Raw genomic sequence first — 18,242 nt, forward strand, 5'->3', positions numbered from 1 at the left:
GGACATGTGTTAGTAATGTTGTGGATTTTGTGATCTCCACCAGCATTCTGTTTTTAGGGTTAAGAAGGAGTGGAGAAGAGTGTTTCACTCCTCCCTGGTGCAGAAGTGGGCTGGACTGAGCAGCACAGTGTTCTGGCTGGAGCTCTGCCATTGTTTGAGATTCCTGACGTGAGTGTCTGGCTGGAAGGGTAAGCATGGTGCCTGGGTAAATCCTGCTCTTTCTTTCTTGCTCTGCTTTCCCATGACTGTCTATCCCCACTGAGACCATCGACTCTTTCCCATGCTTCATGCAATGCATGCAACATACTTGAAACATGTTTGAGTTTGAGATATAATAGAGCCTGAATTAATGGTTGTTTAATAATATAAACATAATGATTAGATAGAGTAAAAAAAAACACAGACTATAACAATTTTCCTGCTTTCTGGAATAATTCAAAATGTTTAAGAAGATTCTTTTCACATGAGCTCACTGATATCTATAGATCTTAGTCTAAATTATTAGAAAACAAATTTATGTGCTTGTTGAAAGGGCTGTTTGTTTTTGTTGATATTTTTCAGCATTTAACTGTTCAGCAACCGGTTAAACACAGAGGAAGCCACACCGGCTCGGAGGCTTAAAAATAATCCTGTAAATACAGGGTCCTAAAATATATCATTTTAAATGCAAAGGAAATTACATAAACATCCACTCCACCCTCGAGGAAACTACAAACATATGTGTTCCAGATGTTTAGCCCCACAGTATACAGAGCTCCCGCTGACCATGCATGCACCATTGTTTTCTTTGCACATTTACAGTGTTTATGTAGTCATAATCATATTTACTTCTGTGCTAAAATGGTCTGGGTGCCAGAATAAAACAAATGATCTGCAAACATTATGTCTGACAAAGTTTTTCATTCTGCCCCTAGCAAACATTAAGGAGTAAATGAGTTATGCAGTTATGAACCTGGGGGAAACGAATCAAGACAAATGGATAAATGCATGCAAAGATTGAGTTTGGAAATTTCAGTAGCTTTTATTTTTGTAAAAAGATTCATAGTGCTCACATTGTGGCAAATGTATGTGAACATGTTAGAGGGAGAGAAAAAAATAAATCTCATCCTGCGAGATTCTGTCCTCTTGAATTCAAATAATATTTCCTTTTATTATTCAACTTTTAAAACACTCAACATTTGGCCCTGATTTCTGACAGGAAACAATATGCAAATAAAAACATCAGCCTGTAGATGTTCAGGGCTCAAATTAAAAGACGCTTTCAGATTTAATAAAGAAATCAAAACAATAAATCCACCACCACAGAGTGCAACAAACAAAACTAAAAGTTTATAAAGCAAGCAGAAAGAACATTTATTTGGAAACTTTATTTTGTTTTTGTACATTTCCACCGACTCCAAACTTACAATTCAAGCCCTGATTCTGAGTTTAAAAAAAAAAAAAACATTTGTGGATCCATTTCCAAAGCAAAAAAAAAGTGTTTTTGCAACATACATAGTTCATCATATTTAACTCACTCTTTAATACAGCCTGTCCAACATTTGTTTTACCAACTTAAAAATGGGCAGTGTTCAATCACTCATTGTGATAGTTACCGTGTGGATTGTGCACTTCTTTTTTTTAAACATTATGAATGTTTAGTGGTATATGCAGGTTGTTAGAAATCGCAATTAGCACCTTTACTTTGATTTTAACTTAAGGGTTAGCACCTCGCCCCAATAGTAACTAGGAAGCGTCAATGGTAGACGCGCTTAGATGACAAGGTCCTTGTCGATGTCCTCTGAAAGCAGAAAACATTCAAAGTTAGCGAATAAAATGAACTGAACATAAAACTAAACATGAATTGCATGGTCAGAAACTCACGCTCTTTGATTCCAAAGCAGTTGGCCCACTCCTCGAGAGCGATGTACTTGTCTTGGTCAGCATCGCACTGCTCGAAGAAGTTGGTGGTGCAGTGCTCCATTGGGATGAGAGGAGCGCGCAGAGGGGCCAGCTCGGTGTGAGACAGGAACCTGATATAATACAATAAACATGCTTTTAGATTAATAACATGACATAATTAATGACATATTAGCTAAAAGGTACTGTTAGGTAATCGCTTCTGTTACCAAAACACTTAGCTGAACCATCAGTAGTTATTGTTATTGTAAATTATTTATTTTTTAACATAATATTCTCAGTTAGGATTGGATGTAAAACTAGCTAGAATAGCTTTGAAAATGAGCTAAACATACCCGTCAACAGGGTGCTGGTCAAGCTGGCCAAACTGCCAGTGGACGGGGAAAATGTACATGTTGTAGTTCTTTTCAAAGTCCAGGGCCAGAAGGTCCAGAGAGTGATCACCGGCCTGCAGCCTCTTCTCGTTCTCGTAAATCTTCTTCACCTAAAAACAAAGCGTGAGGTTTGGCATTTCAGAGGTTTTACCACTTGGCTTTTGGCTGTTTAATTATGCACTCAAAAATATTTAGGCCTAAATATAAGATTTATGCATATCCACATTCTACATCCCTATACCTTACTATTAATAAGCTGTAATTAGGGGTTTATTGAGGCAGAAGTAATAGTTAATAGTGAGAACTGAATCCTAAACTAAACCGTGATATTTTTTAAAATGCATTTATTCAAATAGCTTAGTATCAGCATAAATCTATTAATTGTGGAAATTATTTGCTAAATAGTGAGCACGATTTACTATTTTGTTCCCTCAATTTGCTAAATAGTGCGCGCGATTTACTATTTCACTCCCTCAATTTGTTAAATCGTCTGCGCAATATTTTGCTCCCTCAATTTGCTAAATAGTGAGCACGATTTTCTGTCCCTCTATTTGCTAAATCGCATGCGTGATTTACTATTTTGTTCCCTCAATTTGTTAAATCATGCGCACAATATTTTGCTCCCTCGATTTGCTAAATAGTGAACACGATTTACTATTTCGTTCCCTCAATTTGCTAAATAGTGCGTGCGATTTACTATTTCGCTCCCTCAATTTGTTAAATTGTGTGCACAATATTCCGCTCCCTCGATTTGCTAAATAGTGAACACGATTTACTATTTCGTTCCCTCAATTTGCTAAATAGTGCGTGCGATTTACTATTTCGCTCCCTCAATTTGTTAAATTGTGTGCGCAATATTCCGCTCCCTCGATTTGCTAAATAGTGTGCGCGATTTACTATTTTTATACTATTTCGTTCCCTCAATTTGCTAAATAGTGCGTGCGATTTACTATTTCGCTCCCTCAATTTGTTAAATTGTGTGCGCAATATTCCGCTCCCTCGATTTGCTAAATAGTGTGCGCGATTTACTATTTTTATACTATTTCGTTCCCTCGATTTGCTAAATAGTGCATGCGATTTACTATTTTGTTCCCTCGATTTTCTAAATAGTGCATGCGATTTACTATTTCGTTCCCTCGATTTTCTAAATAGTGCGCACAATTTACTATTTCTATACTATTTCGTTCCCTCGATTTGCTAAATAGTGCATTCGATTTACTATTTTGTTCCCTTGATTTTCTAAATAGTGTGCGCGATTTACTATTTCGCTCCCTAGATTTGCTAAATAGTGCACGCGATTTACTATTTCGCTCCCTCGATTTGCTAAATAGTGCACGCGATTTACTATTTCGCTCCATCGATTTGCTAAATAGTGCACGCGATTTACTATTTTGCTCCATCGATTTGCTAAATAGTGCACGCGATTTACTATTTCGCTCCCTCGATTTTTGCAATTTACTATTTCTATACTATTTCGTTCCCTCGATTTGCTAAATAGTGCATGCGATTTACTATTTCGTTCCCTCGATTTTCCAAATAGTGCGCACGATTTACTATTTCTATACTATTTTGTTCCCTCGATTTGCTAAATAGTGACGCGATTTACTATTTCGTTCCCTCAATTTGCTAAATAGTGCATGCGATTTACTATTTCGTTCCCTCGATTTGCTAAATAGTGCGCACGATTTACTATTTCTATACTATTTTGTTCCCTCGATTTGCTAAATAGTGCACGCGATTTACTATTTCGTTCCCTCAATTTGCTAAATATTGTGCACAATTTAGCTTACTATATGTTTTCTGCATGTCACGTGCGAGGCTCCGTACATAAATCTTAAATTTGGGCCTAAATATTTTTTGAATGTATGTGCATTTTTTTTTCCTTCCCTGTTACTGAACTTATCTTTTAGTTAAAATTCTATTTACATTGCTATGTAGAAAGTTCAGCTGGTTAAACAGTATTTTAAAGGTTTTTCAAACTACAAAGAGTAAAAAGTTGAACTGACTCTGAGTTTCTGCTTCTCGGTGAGCAGGTTATTGTCTTCATCGCGCTCGTACAGGGTCACCAGCACGTTCTTCAGCCAGTCCCTCATGCGCAGAGGAAACTCATTCAGCTCGTTTTCCAAGCAGGGGGCGATGTCTGAGGGAAAATCCAAACATTATAACTATTGAAATAAATAATAAACACAAACAGCATGCTAGTCTGCCTCTTGGCACATAATGTAGCATTATAGTCTAAAAGGGGGCAAATTACAGCCCTCTGGCTAATATTACTGTCAAAAATGTTAGGATCTAATTTGTTAATGCCAGAAACACATTTCTGAGTCTCTGACTGAGACACCCTGCTTAGCAATGAGACTACGCCACAGCGGGAGCTCCATCTGAGCCCTTCAGTCCCAACTCAGCCTATCAGGCGTACAACGACTGTGGATGAGGCAGATTTAGGGGGATTCGGCCTGCTTTGTGGAACAGCACTGGCAAGCTCAGGCTCGTCCTGTGCTCAGTGTTTGGAGGGGGCAACAGGGACGCCTCAAAGCTACAAGCCATCAATCACTCCAAAGCACTCAATTCCACTCGCGTTCACGGCTGAATTTGTGAGCGGTCTAAATTTTACTCTCAAAGTCTCTTTGAATGTTTGTGCCTTGTTTCCTTCACAGTTATGCGCTCACATTTGCAGGGTCCGATGTAGTCCAGGTGCAGCTTGTGGCCTTTCTTTGTGCCCTCCAGGGCGCATTTGGTGGCAAAGAAGTGGCAGGGGGACTCGTAGGTCTTGTTGTCAGTGCCACACACCTGTGAAATAAATGGCAGAAATATGAGCAGCCATAAATGTCACGGTTGTCAACTTGACAGGTTTGGATTCCCCCAAGGTATCCTACTAATGTTTTCTGACATTATTTGCCCCATACATAAGCAAGCATTTCAATCAAACTGCTAAAATGGTGTGCATGTACTTCTAGGCATTGCTGTCACTACACATGTGGAGACTTGAGACAGATGTGAAATGAAGGAAATGATTAAAGACACGCACATGCTCGAAATCTCCAACTGGGGCGGGGCAGGTCAAGGGGTCCTGGCACACACACATGGGCTGGTTGCTTTCGTCGACCTCACACACCTTGCCTTTCTTGCAGTGATGGTTTAGGCAGGGGTCTGCAGGGAAAACTGATTTAATTTGTTGTTATTTTGAATAATTTAATATAATTATGGTAACACTTGAGTATGGGGAACAATTCTTATTTCTAGTTGCTTATCAGCATGCATATTAACTAGAATATTGGCTGTTTATTAGTACTTATAAAGCCCTGTTAATGCCTTATTCTGCATGACCTTATTCTATATCCCTTAATCTACCCAATACCTGAACTTAACATCTGCATTACTAACTATTAATAAGCAGTAAATTAAGAGTTTTATTGAGGCAAAAGTCATATTTAATAGTGAATATGTGTTCCTCATACTAAAGTGTTACCAAATCATCATATTATTATGATTTCTGAAGGATCATGTGACACTGAAGACTGTAATGATTCAGCTTTGACGACACGGGAATAAATAACATTATATATATATATATATATATATATATATATATATATATATATATATATATATATATATATATATATATATATATATATATATATATATACAGCTATGGAAAAAATTAAGAGACCACTTAACATTGATTTCTGAACTTGGAGTGGTCTCTTAATTTTTTCCATAGCTGTATATATATATATATATATATATATATATATATATATATATATATATATATATATATATATATATATATATATATATATATATATATATATATATATATATATATATATATATATATATATATATATTCAATATATATGTAATATATATATATAAAATATATTCAAATAGAAAACAGTTATTTTAATATATATGTATGTGTCTGTTTCATGTATTTTCTTTTATTCCTATAAAGGGCATAAATTAAAAAATGTTCTTTTCCAATGGATTTACATTTCTTTCCTCTTCTTAGAAATTCTGTGGTTGGCAAACACATTATGTGGCTGAATGACTGGCACTGGCATCAGCTTAGTCCAGTATAACCATGGTCTGTCTGAACACATAATTATAGCTGTCTACATCAGAAGCCTGTTATTACACACGGTCTCATGTTCGTCTACACACGTTATCACAACTTCACTCATACACAGGGACAAAAGACACGATGCAAACAGCAGAAAAATATCTGTACTGTACATCTACAAAACATTGGTGGTGGTGTGGAAAAGATATCAAACTCACTCTCCGCAATAACATCCTCCACAACTTCAATGGCCTCATCAAACTCTCCGGTCTCCACCTGGACTGGGTTGACTCCCACTTCCAGCTCCTGAATTATCAGACCAAAAAAAAGTATTATGGGTATGGCCTGAACCAAGCCCAGTTTTAAACACAGCTTTCCTCTTTTATGTGAGGAAAATATGTAAAACTGAACTTGAAATGGGAGCGAATGACCCACATTACTGCACAGCCACAACAAGAGTTTTGCTTTTGTGTCCAACACAACTGGCATCTGTGTGCACATGTGGCGAAGCAATGAATTGTAATTAGTCCCTTTCAGATATATTTTCAAACTTTTATGAATTTCAGTCCCCCAGGGAATTTAACAGGAAGTTGAACATGTGCATATGTAAACACATCTGGTCCCATAATGGGGGTGAGTTGTGTATTTTTGGTCAATGATTTTTTTTTTTTTTAAGATTTAAATATCAGTTTAATTAAATATAACATACCTCTTCAACAACTGGCTCCTCTTCGGTCTGTAAATTAAATTTGTATGGACTTTAGTAAAAGTTTAGTCACACAACAACATTATTTAGGGCACTAAAATTTTTGGAGATAATAAAAAGAAATATAATCATTAAATACAGTTCATAAGGCCCGTTCACACCAAGAACAATAACTATAAAGATAAACGCCAACGAATGATAACAGTGTTTATTTTAAGTTCACGCGCTGCGGTTTCACAGTATGTACAACATGTTTTGTCATTTACATGGTTTTAACCAGCAGATGTCCTCGGCATGCTTTGTTTCGAGTGAATAGCTAGTGTAATCGATCTAATCTAACAGTGAATTTACCTGACGAAGTCAATATAGTGGAATAAAAATTACGCCTAGTCTTTTTCACTGCAACTTCAAAGGAAGCAAGATAATGTTGTCGAAACTAGTGCTGGATATGAGGTCATTTTATTTCACTTCACTTTTTTGCTAGCCTGGCATAATGATCTCCTCATTAATACTTCTAATTTATGACCGATTGCTTTCCATATATCAATTTTCTTTAAAGTATCCTTGAAAAGGGGGTGACTTTTTCTGGACCTTGGTCACCTGCAATTTTTAATTGCGCAAGCCCTTAAATTAGAATGGATTCTGATTGGCTGTATTTAGAAAGAATTTTAGAACTATTTCTTTATCGTTATCTTTATCGATTCTTGGTGTGAATGAGCCTTTAACCTATATAATTGGTTAATTACATTTAATTTTTATTATTTTATTATTATATTCAGATTTACTTACTGGAGCAGCCAGAGTCTTGCCAGCGAGGCAGAACAGGAAGAAGATCCAAACCCTCATCTTGAGTTTTAGCCTAAGCAAAAAACACCATCGCATTATCATGTTAGTATTATGCATGTTACTATGAGACAAAATCACACACTTGCATTCCAGTTGGCCCTATATATTCCTTTAATATAAGTTCACCCGTGGCTCGAAATCAATACCAACCACCTCAGTTCAAGACCTCAGATGCTGAACCACACGCGTTCGGGCCACCAGACCTGTTCGGTATGCCCGACGACGGATAAGTAGCCTACAGAAGTCAGTCTCTCCAGACACAGAAGCTGATTGAGATAAGAGCACTGTCTGCCTTTGTTCTGCTAGCTCGACTGCTTTCCTCTCGCTCAAAGAGGGCCTGGAAGACCATCTGATGTGATATGTTCTCCTTGAGAAACGACACTTTCCTGCAGGAAGATAGGGGCTGTTTGTCTGAAAGCACTCACTCTCAAGGCCATTTTCTCTGTACTAAAGGTCTCTCTTCCTTTCCCCATGTCTCTCTGTATTGATATAGATATACTTTGTTTATGGCTGGAAAGTTCAAAGCAGCCATCGGTAGACCATCACTGGATGATTCTATCCTCTGCGTTTTTGGTGCACTAAAGATCAAAGATCAAGGCCAGACACTAGTGTTTTTCATAAAAACACAGATGCAGCAATGAAACGATACTCTGCCATTTCTGAACATGAAAAGCTTATCCTAATGCTAATGTTGGCGGTGTTTGATTATGAAAGTTATTGGTTATTGAGGGAGCATCCATCAAACAAGTTCATGTAATAAGCATGATGAATATGCGTCCTGACGTATTTGGTTTTTGACTTCTGTGATTAAAATCAGAGCTAATTTCTCACCCCTCAAGCTGTGGTGGGCCTGTGTGTGCATGAGTGGATAATGGGTGGGATTAGTGCATTAAATCTGTGCAGTTATAATTGGCCACGTTGTAACATTCTTATGGGAATTAAGGGGTCTTCTTGAAACCACTGACCTGAGTATAATTTGCCCAGCAACTGCTGAGAATCTCCTTGGCTTGTTGCTCAAGGTTAAAATATTCCTAGTTTCTTCCAGAAAAAAAAATGCATGAGGTTAAAGTCGGCATGAAGTTTAAATTCACTCTAAAAATGGTGGGTTAAAAACAACCTAAGTTGGGTTGAAAATGGAAAAACCCAAAGATTGGGTTAAATGTTTGCCCAATGTTCTGGGTATTTAACCCAATTTTAAAGATTACTATATGGCTGGCTTAAAATGAACCCAAAATAGGTTGGAAATTAAAAATAAGACACATAATTACTAGAGTGAACATTTATTAATAAGCAATTTAATTTAATTATTATTCATTAAACATATTAATAAACGTTCATTTCCATCATACTTTGGGTTCATTTTAAGCAAGCCATATAGTAATTTTTAAACAATAGTTTAGTTGAGTTAAATAAAACTACCCAGCAGGTTGGGGCAAACATTTAACCCAATCGCTGGGTAAAAACAACCCAATCGCTGGGTTTGTCCATTTTCAACCCAACTTAGGTTTTTTAGAGTGTATTTTCGTTACATTGCGACTTAAAAGTCACCAGTTCTTATGGAATATTGCAGTATTTATTATTAATTATTTATCTGTGCACAACTTCTTTTTTTTTTTTCTTATTCATGTGCCTTCTTAATTTTTAATCAAAATAACTTCGCCTTCCTCTTGCAGCGTCATCTCTTCTCTGATGATGTGTTTATTGGCACCATTGGCGTCTGTGTTCTTTCATGTGCATGTCGTCAGTAGATCACTCTTTCCACAACTTTCCGCTCCCATCGGTGCTTTTTTTGGAATTGCAATCACACTATTTTGCCCTATTTAGTAAATCTGGCCCATAGTTGGTTGTGTTTTCAATGTTTTCACATAATTTTTTAAATAGCCTTCGAGTGTGTCATGGAAATCCATGGATCCTCCATTAGGTTTGATTTTTGTGTAATATTGTTGGTCAATTCACCCAAGAACTTGAGAACTTGTCATTGAGTGCATGACGCATGATTTCTTGATTGTAAGCTGGGTAAGCATGTGTGTGAACCCTTCAAAGGCCCTGTTTTCTTTGGCAAAGGTCTTTGAGTCGAGGTCAGACACCCCACATCTCTAATAGACTTCGACATGGAAAACTACAGAGACTCTGTCATCCTCTTCAAATGCTGACGTCTTGAAACATGGCAGACGAGCAATCTTTTCGCTTTCCGTCAACAAAAACGTCCTATTTTAACAGGCTGAGGCTGTGTGGGTCATAGGACGAAGGAAATGACCCGACATCGTGTCCCTTATTTAATTTGGATGTCCACTCTAAGGAGACGACTTGGCTCATTTATGTAAGTCACTTTTTTGGCTTGAAGTAGAAGTCCATTACTCTGGTGGAGTCACTTTAGAGCAAAACAACTTATTTTGTTTGGAAGGTCACATTGAAAATCAAACACGCCTGAACTGAAGGAAATTCAGCGGTATAAAGGATGCCATTTTTACCCAGTATTTAATTTAGAGTTTAGTAAGGTAAGCAGTTGTGGGGTGTAAACCGGGAGAAAAACAGCAGCTCAGTACTCTGCGTTTTTTCCCAAAGAGTCATTTTCCAGAAGCTCTGCAGACGGAGATCTCTCCCCCTCTGAAGCGACAAAACAGGTGGTTCAATCTCTGGGTAAACAAATGAGCTGCAAAACACTACATTTGACTTGCTGCCAACGCATCTCTTGCAAATTTAAATACTAAACAATACATGAAAATAGTTTTGCTAAGCCAGTTTTAGAGTTTTTAAAACACAAACAGAATATCCTCATCAATGCCCAGCACTGGGATAGAGTTTGGCATGGTGGGCATGCTTGATTTATGGAGCAGGATGTCACTTGGCATGAACTGTAAACCTCTGCACGAGCCACCTGTGCATTACGGCACAATTACTAGCTTGCATCTGTGCGACGTTTAGCACTAAGCAGAAAAGCAGACTCCTTCTTACTGAAAGCTCCCTTGAAACAAACAGCGAACCTGCCAGTCACATTAAAAAAAAATTAATGTGACAAAAAGTGGAGGTTCAAACTAATCAGAGTTGACACGCTAATGCCGAAACACCAAATCAACATGTTCGTTTTACTGCTGGGGTTTTGTTTCACAGGAAATTAAAACTCATCCCTCTGTAACTTTATCTTGATTTCTGTAATAAACAAAGCTAAACCTTGTGCAGAAAAACAAGGAGGGGGACGAGGAAATTTCATCCTCTGCTGAAAAGCAGTGCAGGGACCTCTGAGTTAGACAAAAGACAGTCAAAAGAGAGTGACTGAGCAAATAAGATCCATGAAACCTGAGTTAACAATCACCTGACCTTTTTAAGTCGTCAGCCCATCCCCCACTGCTGTTTGTAAGTTAAACCGCACTGTTATTACTGCCTAGCGGTCTCCTTTATCCAGTGCAAAGAACAGAGCAACTGTCTGTGGGAAAGGAAATGAATTTCACACAATATAAAAGGGTATCACCTTGAAAAGACCTTATCTGTGGCCATGAAAATATGACTTGTTCATTTATATTCCTATCTGACCCTCAAGATAATCGCAAGGCTGAGTTAAAATGGGGTTAAAACTAGATTTGTGCTAATCCACATTCTTAACCTGATTTGTTGCTCTTTTCAACTTCATTAGAAAAATAAAGTCTTCGCTTTTCAGTTTTTTGGATTCACCGATCCATATTTGTAAATATAAACCTCATTTTCATTTTTGTTATCACAACATTTTTTCTTTTGTCAAATCAGCTTAGATAATTAATATGCTTCAGATAACATAATATTTTGAGTTTCTATTGATTAAATCAATCGCCTTCATTGTATTAACTCAAATTTTTAAGTTAATACAATTAAGAATTATAAGGCAATTTGAGTTAAACCAACAATTCTTTTTTACAATGCATAAGACAAACACATATGATTTGTGGGGGTTTCTTTCTTTACAAACCCCCTTTGGAAAAAAAAAAAAAAAAAAAACACATTTATCCTTTTCTGTTTTACCCAAAGGCACATAAAATGAGTGTATGTTTCAATATAATGTTTTTTTTTTTCCCTCCCATCTTTCCTGAAAATCTTTTTTTGCTAAATATTATCCATGGCGTACATGGAAATTTTAAAAATAACGGTTCTTTATTGTCATATAGTTCCATGCAGAACCTTTAACGTCCATAGAACCTTTTGTTCTTTAGATTATTGAAATGTTCTTTACACTAAGAAAATGGTTCTTTTAAGAACTTTCACTGAATAGTACTTTGAGGAACCAAAAAATGCATTGCTGCAAAAACTCTCTTTTGGAGCCTTTATTTTTAAGAGCGTATTGTACAATATTCAGTTGATATGCAAATATAAGTATAGTTTTATGAATTAAAAAAAAAAAAAAAATTTTTTTTTTTTTTTACTTTTTCACAAAACTACCAGCAGCTGTGGGCTGTCAGTTTGTCTTCACATGATTCTTGTTTGTCTACAGCAGCGACATCTGCCTCGTTCGACACGGTCTCAAACAGCTGGTGAAAAATCGCCATGGAAACACGCATTCCTTTTGATGGGAGTAATTGTAAGGGGAGGGGTCTATTTGGCTGAATGTCTCTCCCCTCCCCCTCCATCCCTGACTCTGTGTTCACCCCTCCTGCTGCATATGTGGCACACAATACCTCAATATTGTGCTGCTCTGAGTGCTACAGTGCTCAAACTTTGAGTAAACAGCACATTAAGAACATTAGCTTGTGAATAATCTGTTTGCATTTATTTTAACAAGACTTCATAATTAATAAATAAGAAGCACATAGAGTTTATATAAAACAACAGACACCTGTTTCACAGAGGAAGTTTTACAGTGAGGCCAGTGCTTTCAGACGTACACATAAGTAATATTTAAACCTTACAATCTTTTTAGCATGCAACTAAGACAGAAAAAAACTGAAATCAAGCTACTATTATTGAGAATTGTTTTGGCATTTGCTGTGGAAAGTGTTAGTAAATCAACACTTGACCAATGGACTGTCTGTTTTCTTAATGCCTGATGTAAGAATGGGAAGAGGACTTACCTTCTGTCTGTCTAACAGAGAAGCCAGAGGAGAAGTCAGCTGCTGGAAGGGTCTGAAACTATCTAACAGCAACACAAGTTCACACAGAAGACATTTGCTATGGGCAGGTCCGGTCAACCCCTTTCACTCGGTTAGGGTGGGACGTCCCAAAGTTAACTCTCTGTATCCAACTCACGTGGACCTTTATCAGTGTATACTTTTAACTTAGTTCAGGTTTGAACTTTACTGTAGGTTTGTGACCATTAACTTTATCATCTCATAGTGTTTTTGGTGGTCCACTTTAGACATTCTGCTAACTATATGTGACTTCGCAACTACATGACAACTAGTATGCCAACACTTTATTTTGATGGTCCACCAACTGACTATAAGTAACTTTGCAACTACAACTTATTCTATTAACCCTATCCTAACAGTCTACTAATGCTCTAAAAAGAGTTGCAAAGTTACTTATAGTTAGTAGAGTGTCTAAAGTCTAAAGACTTTGCTTAATATCTTTAACACTAACAGGTGTGCATCACAGTAACTGTTTTTGCTAAAAAAGAATATTTTTAGTGAACTTAACTGCTTCTAATTTGAGGGAACAGACCAACATAACAGGCCAGCTCATGATTTGTGTCTGATCTACAAAATATCTCACTTCCAGCTAAGAGTTACTGAGTTAAGATTCATGTCTGATCATGTAGGTCAGTGTTGAAGCAGAGAAAGACTAATGAGAAGCTGAATTACAGTGCAAACTCGTTTGGGATTGTCTGCTTGGATGTGCCGTTTATTCTTTCGTTAAAACTAAAACAATTCCTCTCATTCTATTTTTAGAATGATTTCTGAAGGATCATGTGACACTGAAGACTGGAGTAATGATGCTGAAAATTCAGCTTTGAATCACAAAAATATAATAGAAAGCAGTTATTTTAAATTATAATAATATTTCACAATATATTATAGATTTACTGTATTTTTTTGATCAAATAAATGCAGCTTTTGTTAGCATAAGAGACTTCTTTCAAAAAATATAATGCTAGTTATTTCAAACTTTGGACTGCCTATGTAAATAATTTCCATAATTTCTTTAAAAGGCATATACATAAAAAAAAATAGTGCTGTCAAAATTAGTGCATTTAATTTTTTTTTTTCAGTTTAACGCGTTAAAAATATTTATCGCAATTAACGCAGCATCTTTTTTTTCGTCATAAGTTGGCTAGCATTACATTAAATTATCACACAAATGCTTTTAAACCATTCAAGCACCACAAGACATACGAAAACCTGCTGACTGTGAATGTCGTGTCATGTGACACACGCGACTCGAACACAGAAATACGTGTGCCAGTATTGAGTTCTCTATTGCGTTTGAACAAAAATACACAGAATTATGCCAAAATGGCCATTTTGTCGAGTATCCTCATAAGAGCAGTCTTAAATTAGTTAAATGAAGCCTTAAATGTACTTAAAGAGTTGTTTAATTAGCGTCAGATCCGCGTCATGGCAGCGGCTGCTCTTAAAGTGACGGCAGCCTAATAAACCAGTTGCTGTGATGTCTGTCATTAATGTCAATCAAAAAACCAAATGTAATAGAGAAAATTGTAGCTTTAATAAGGATTAATCTATATTTTATTTATAATTGATGCAGTGAAGAATGTAAAGTGTTTGATAACTTAATTCAGTTTCTGTATATTTCCTGTTAGACATGTAAGGCCACAGGTAAATATGACATTTATTATAATGGATTTATGTGAAGATTGTTGTAAATTCACTTAAATTAAAAGTTGTTATTTTTTAAAGCCTAATAAATGTTGAAATCGATAGCTTTTAGTTATACCACTCTAAAAAGTAACTAAAAAACGGTAATCTATACCGTAAAAACATTTACGGGTAATATTATTTGTCATTTTTGAGAAAGGCCTCTTTTCTAAAAACGAGAAATATTACCTAGAGTGCATTGTATTTATTGTATATTACTGTTTCAATGGAAAATGGTATTTTACTGTTTTTACAGTGTATAATGTTGAGTGTCTATAATTAAAATTGGTTTCATAGAGATATCAGTATAAGTATCAGTGATCAGTTCATTCATAAAAAGATGCCATTAAACAATTTTAAGTTGTCTTTAAGTTGTTTCTACTATTAATTTGGAGAGCAAGTATGACATTTTTGTGTGAAAAACTCCATTGTTTTTAATCGTGATTAATTAGTTAATATTTTATCTGATTGACAGCACTAAGAAAAACATATCGTAAAAATAGCTAATGAACCAATATAATTTATATCAACAATGTAAGATACTTTAAAATGACCCAGTACACTGCATAGGCCTATATAAAATTGTACTTGTTTTATGTGATGGAAAGATGAAATGAATTACTTTTTCAATCTGTTGATTCTTTGACACAATGATTACGTAAGATACGCTTCAGCTGTGCAGAAAGACCTGGTCTAGAAACTTCTCTGGTGTTCAGTCAGAAGTGATCTCTACATAGACATGCCATTATGTGATTTACTCCTAAACTCATTTATGATCCTAAAGAGCATGTATGATCAGATAATCTTTCGTGGCTGACTGTAGCATGTATTTCTGATTGGCAGCACAGATTTTTTGAGTGTGAGTGTCAAATGGTTGAATCTTCTAAAAAAAAAAATCCAGTCTGAAATTCCAGGGGCCCATCCCACTGTACTGTCTCTTAGTTTTGTGTGTCCTGACCACCAGACTAAACTAATCACGCCTACCGTTTCATTCCACCCATCAGACATCTGCCGTAAATGTACAGTCAGCGAGGCTCGCTCTGCTATAGATTGCTAATGTCTGTACTTTCTGAGTGTACAGAGCAGTTAGGAGAGAAACATCTGGATGAGACAACGCTGGAAAAAAATAGTTTCTCTGCAACGTGGCATTTTCCATTCTGGCGTCTGCAGACACTGAAAGCAGGCCACGGAGGAGGTGTAATTATTCTTTTCACTGCAGACGTGGCGCTGTCTGTGGGATCTAACAAGATCGCAAAGGGTCACAGACTCCCTGAAAAAATTATAACTGAAACACATTTCCATTTCTATTAAAAAGAATAGGAAAAAATCTGTATTCTCAAGCAATAATGTTGCATCACAAATGCTGGCCCTTGATTTATTTTGAAAGAGCCCCTCTTTGGTTCATTTACGGGAAATACCTCTCTTGGGGCCGGACCGAAAATAGCTAGATTCTGAATTACACACCAGACGGTGGGATTTCGACCACCATTTCCTCAATAAAGTTCCACAGGCTCTTCAAAGATTCACATCCTTTAAGGAACAAGGTCCCTTTTCATTCTTAGTTCCTGTTTAGACTTTATGTAAACCCTGGCCAACAGGACCAGTGAAAAATATCAACACTGGACGGGAATATATCATCACACATTAGATTACTGTACATATACAGTATGTGTGCATAAATCAAATGCTTTATAGAGCAGGTTCAGTTGGCACGATAAAGCTGAAATGCAATTAAAGCTGTTAGAGAGCAATGCATCAGATAACTTATAATGTCAGCACGCAATGCAATAAATTTCCATCCTCAAAAAAGTTGTGATGGCAAATACAACGACAGAATGTGTTTGGCAAGAGAAACCTCTCTTTGTCATTACGTCAGCTGAAAGCAGCCCACACAAATTGAATGTGTCTTTCACAGTGAACCATCTCATTGTCTCAAGAGCTGCTCTGTAATTTGGAAATAGACCCCATCATCTTTGCCATGTGGCTACTGTGTACTACCACAAGACACACACACACTTTTATTTCTGTGATTCAGGTGCTTAATATCATAGTGCTGCAGGCACTGAATCCAGATTGAATCTAGTGGTAGACTTTGAGTGTAGGTATAGTGCTCAAGGGCTCAGTGGTTATTGCTAATGTCTTGGTAAGCTTATTTGTTTGTTTGTTTAAAAGGGTCATGATATGAGAAATCAAATTTGCCTTGATCTTTTAGCATATATGCGGCTCGTTTTGATATTGCTGGATCTGTTAGGTCACACAGGCAAGTACATTTGCATATGCCTGCCTCCAGAGCAAGACATCAACGAATATTTTTTCCAAGTTGCCAAGTCCGTGGTTTTCCTGCTGAATTGGGCTACTTTAACACTGTTGTTTTTCATGTCAGCGAGTTAAAGTGACCCCAAATAACATGATATTTAGCCCCTGGAATGCGAATTTTACCTAGGGAACCCCGCCAAAATGCGGATTTTACTGGGGGACCGCCCTGAAACACAATTCCCACACAGCAGGAGACTCCTAGGCAAATCCGCATTCAAGTCGCCAGACCTGCGTGACTGTCACATTCGTTTTGGCGCCGCCCAGAGGATCAGCTCTGCCCCTTGGGGCGGCGCCGTAAATTCTACTGTCAATCAGCGGATCCTGAGCGGACCCATGTCGGATCCGTGGACGCGCACACGCCTTTACTGTAACGGTTGTATCAATTTGCGGGTCCCAAACGGTCCGCGATCTGCTTCGTTGCAGATCCGTCACTGCGTGCTAGTAGACGCCGATACGGATCCGTTCGCGGATGCGCTCCGGAAGCCGCGATACCTCCGCGGTCGATCCACCGCGGAGTTCTTTTGCTGTGAGGGTTGGGCTAGTTTTGAGTACCAATTGGGCGGGTTTTGTTGTGAAAACCTGGCAACCCTGTTTGAGGGTTGCATAACTTTGCATCTAAATCAAACAGAACTCATTATAATCACTGATGCTGTCTACACTGGATACAGTATACAGATGTGCGTTCAGTTTCTGACATACTCACTTGAGTCTGTCGACAACAGGACAAATGGAAGACTGAGAGAACATTCGCTTTGACATGTCCAGTTTAAACAGCTTGTTTCCATCTCTGTACAGATTAATGCTGAGTTCAAACTGCACGATTTTAGCCCCGATTGAGAAATCGCAGACAAATGCCCGAAATCACAGGCAAATCGGAGCTCGTGAGTGAGCAAAGATGTGATCTGATAGAATCGCAGACGAGTCGCAGACGCCCGTGAGATATTTGGCATGATAAATATCTGGACCTGTCGGCAATCCTGCAGTGTGAAAAGTGTTCTGACTGAAAACTACATCGGCGATGACCGACAGCCAATGAGAGAGCAAGATACAGAGCAGCGGGGAGTTCGGGGAGGAGTTATAGACCACAACATCAGCAAGCATGGCTTCGTTTCAATAAAAGGCTTCTTCTCTGTCTATTTGGACCCCAGAAATGGAAGAAAAATTAGTAGAAATTTGGCAGGAGAACCCATGTTTGTTTGAAGTTTCATCTCAGTCTCACATGATATCGCGCTGTTTACTTGTCACATCTCGGCATA

At 37.4% G+C, this 18,242-nt stretch overlaps 1 protein-coding gene across 2 annotated transcripts; it reads right to left on the reverse strand.

Moving 5' to 3' along the window:
* Window positions 1-1,029: 1,029 nt before the first annotated feature.
* On the reverse strand, window positions 1,030-13,059 carry sparc (secreted protein, acidic, cysteine-rich (osteonectin)). 2 transcript variants are annotated; one of them, XM_067367340.1, is made up of 10 exons: window positions 12,931-13,059; window positions 7,838-7,907; window positions 7,052-7,078; window positions 6,561-6,648; window positions 5,302-5,435; window positions 4,943-5,063; window positions 4,280-4,413; window positions 2,235-2,383; window positions 1,864-2,012; window positions 1,030-1,780 (listed from the first exon to the last, which is right to left on the reverse strand). In XM_067367340.1, exons 2-10 carry the CDS (start codon window positions 7,892-7,894, stop codon window positions 1,752-1,754), a joined length of 888 nt encoding a protein of 295 aa, XP_067223441.1. In that variant the 5' UTR covers window positions 7,895-7,907; window positions 12,931-13,059; the 3' UTR covers window positions 1,030-1,751. The 2 variants fall into 2 exon arrangements, with proteins under 2 accessions (XP_067223441.1, XP_067223527.1); XM_067367426.1 differs by having other exon boundaries at window positions 1,031-1,780; window positions 5,302-5,423.
* Between the last annotated feature and the right edge of the window lie 5,183 nt (window positions 13,060-18,242).

Source organism: Chanodichthys erythropterus, chromosome 1 (assembly GCF_024489055.1).
Source record: "Chanodichthys erythropterus isolate Z2021 chromosome 1, ASM2448905v1, whole genome shotgun sequence".
Lineage (NCBI taxonomy): Eukaryota > Metazoa > Chordata > Actinopteri > Cypriniformes > Xenocyprididae > Chanodichthys > Chanodichthys erythropterus.

Bases quoted from the DNA above. Each gene is read 5' to 3' on its own strand.
- sparc (XM_067367340.1), bottom strand. From the start codon at position 7,894: ATGAGGGTTTGGATCTTCTTCCTGTTCTGCCTCGCTGGCAAGACTCTG. The intron at 6,649-7,051 runs GTATGTTATATT...CTGATAATTCAG, and splicing joins AGGAGCCAGTTGTTGAAGAG to GAGCTGGAAGTGGGAGTCAA. The intron at 2,384-4,279 runs GTCAGTTCAACT...CTTTGTTTTTAG, and splicing joins CCGAGAAGCAGAAACTCAGA to GTGAAGAAGATTTACGAGAA.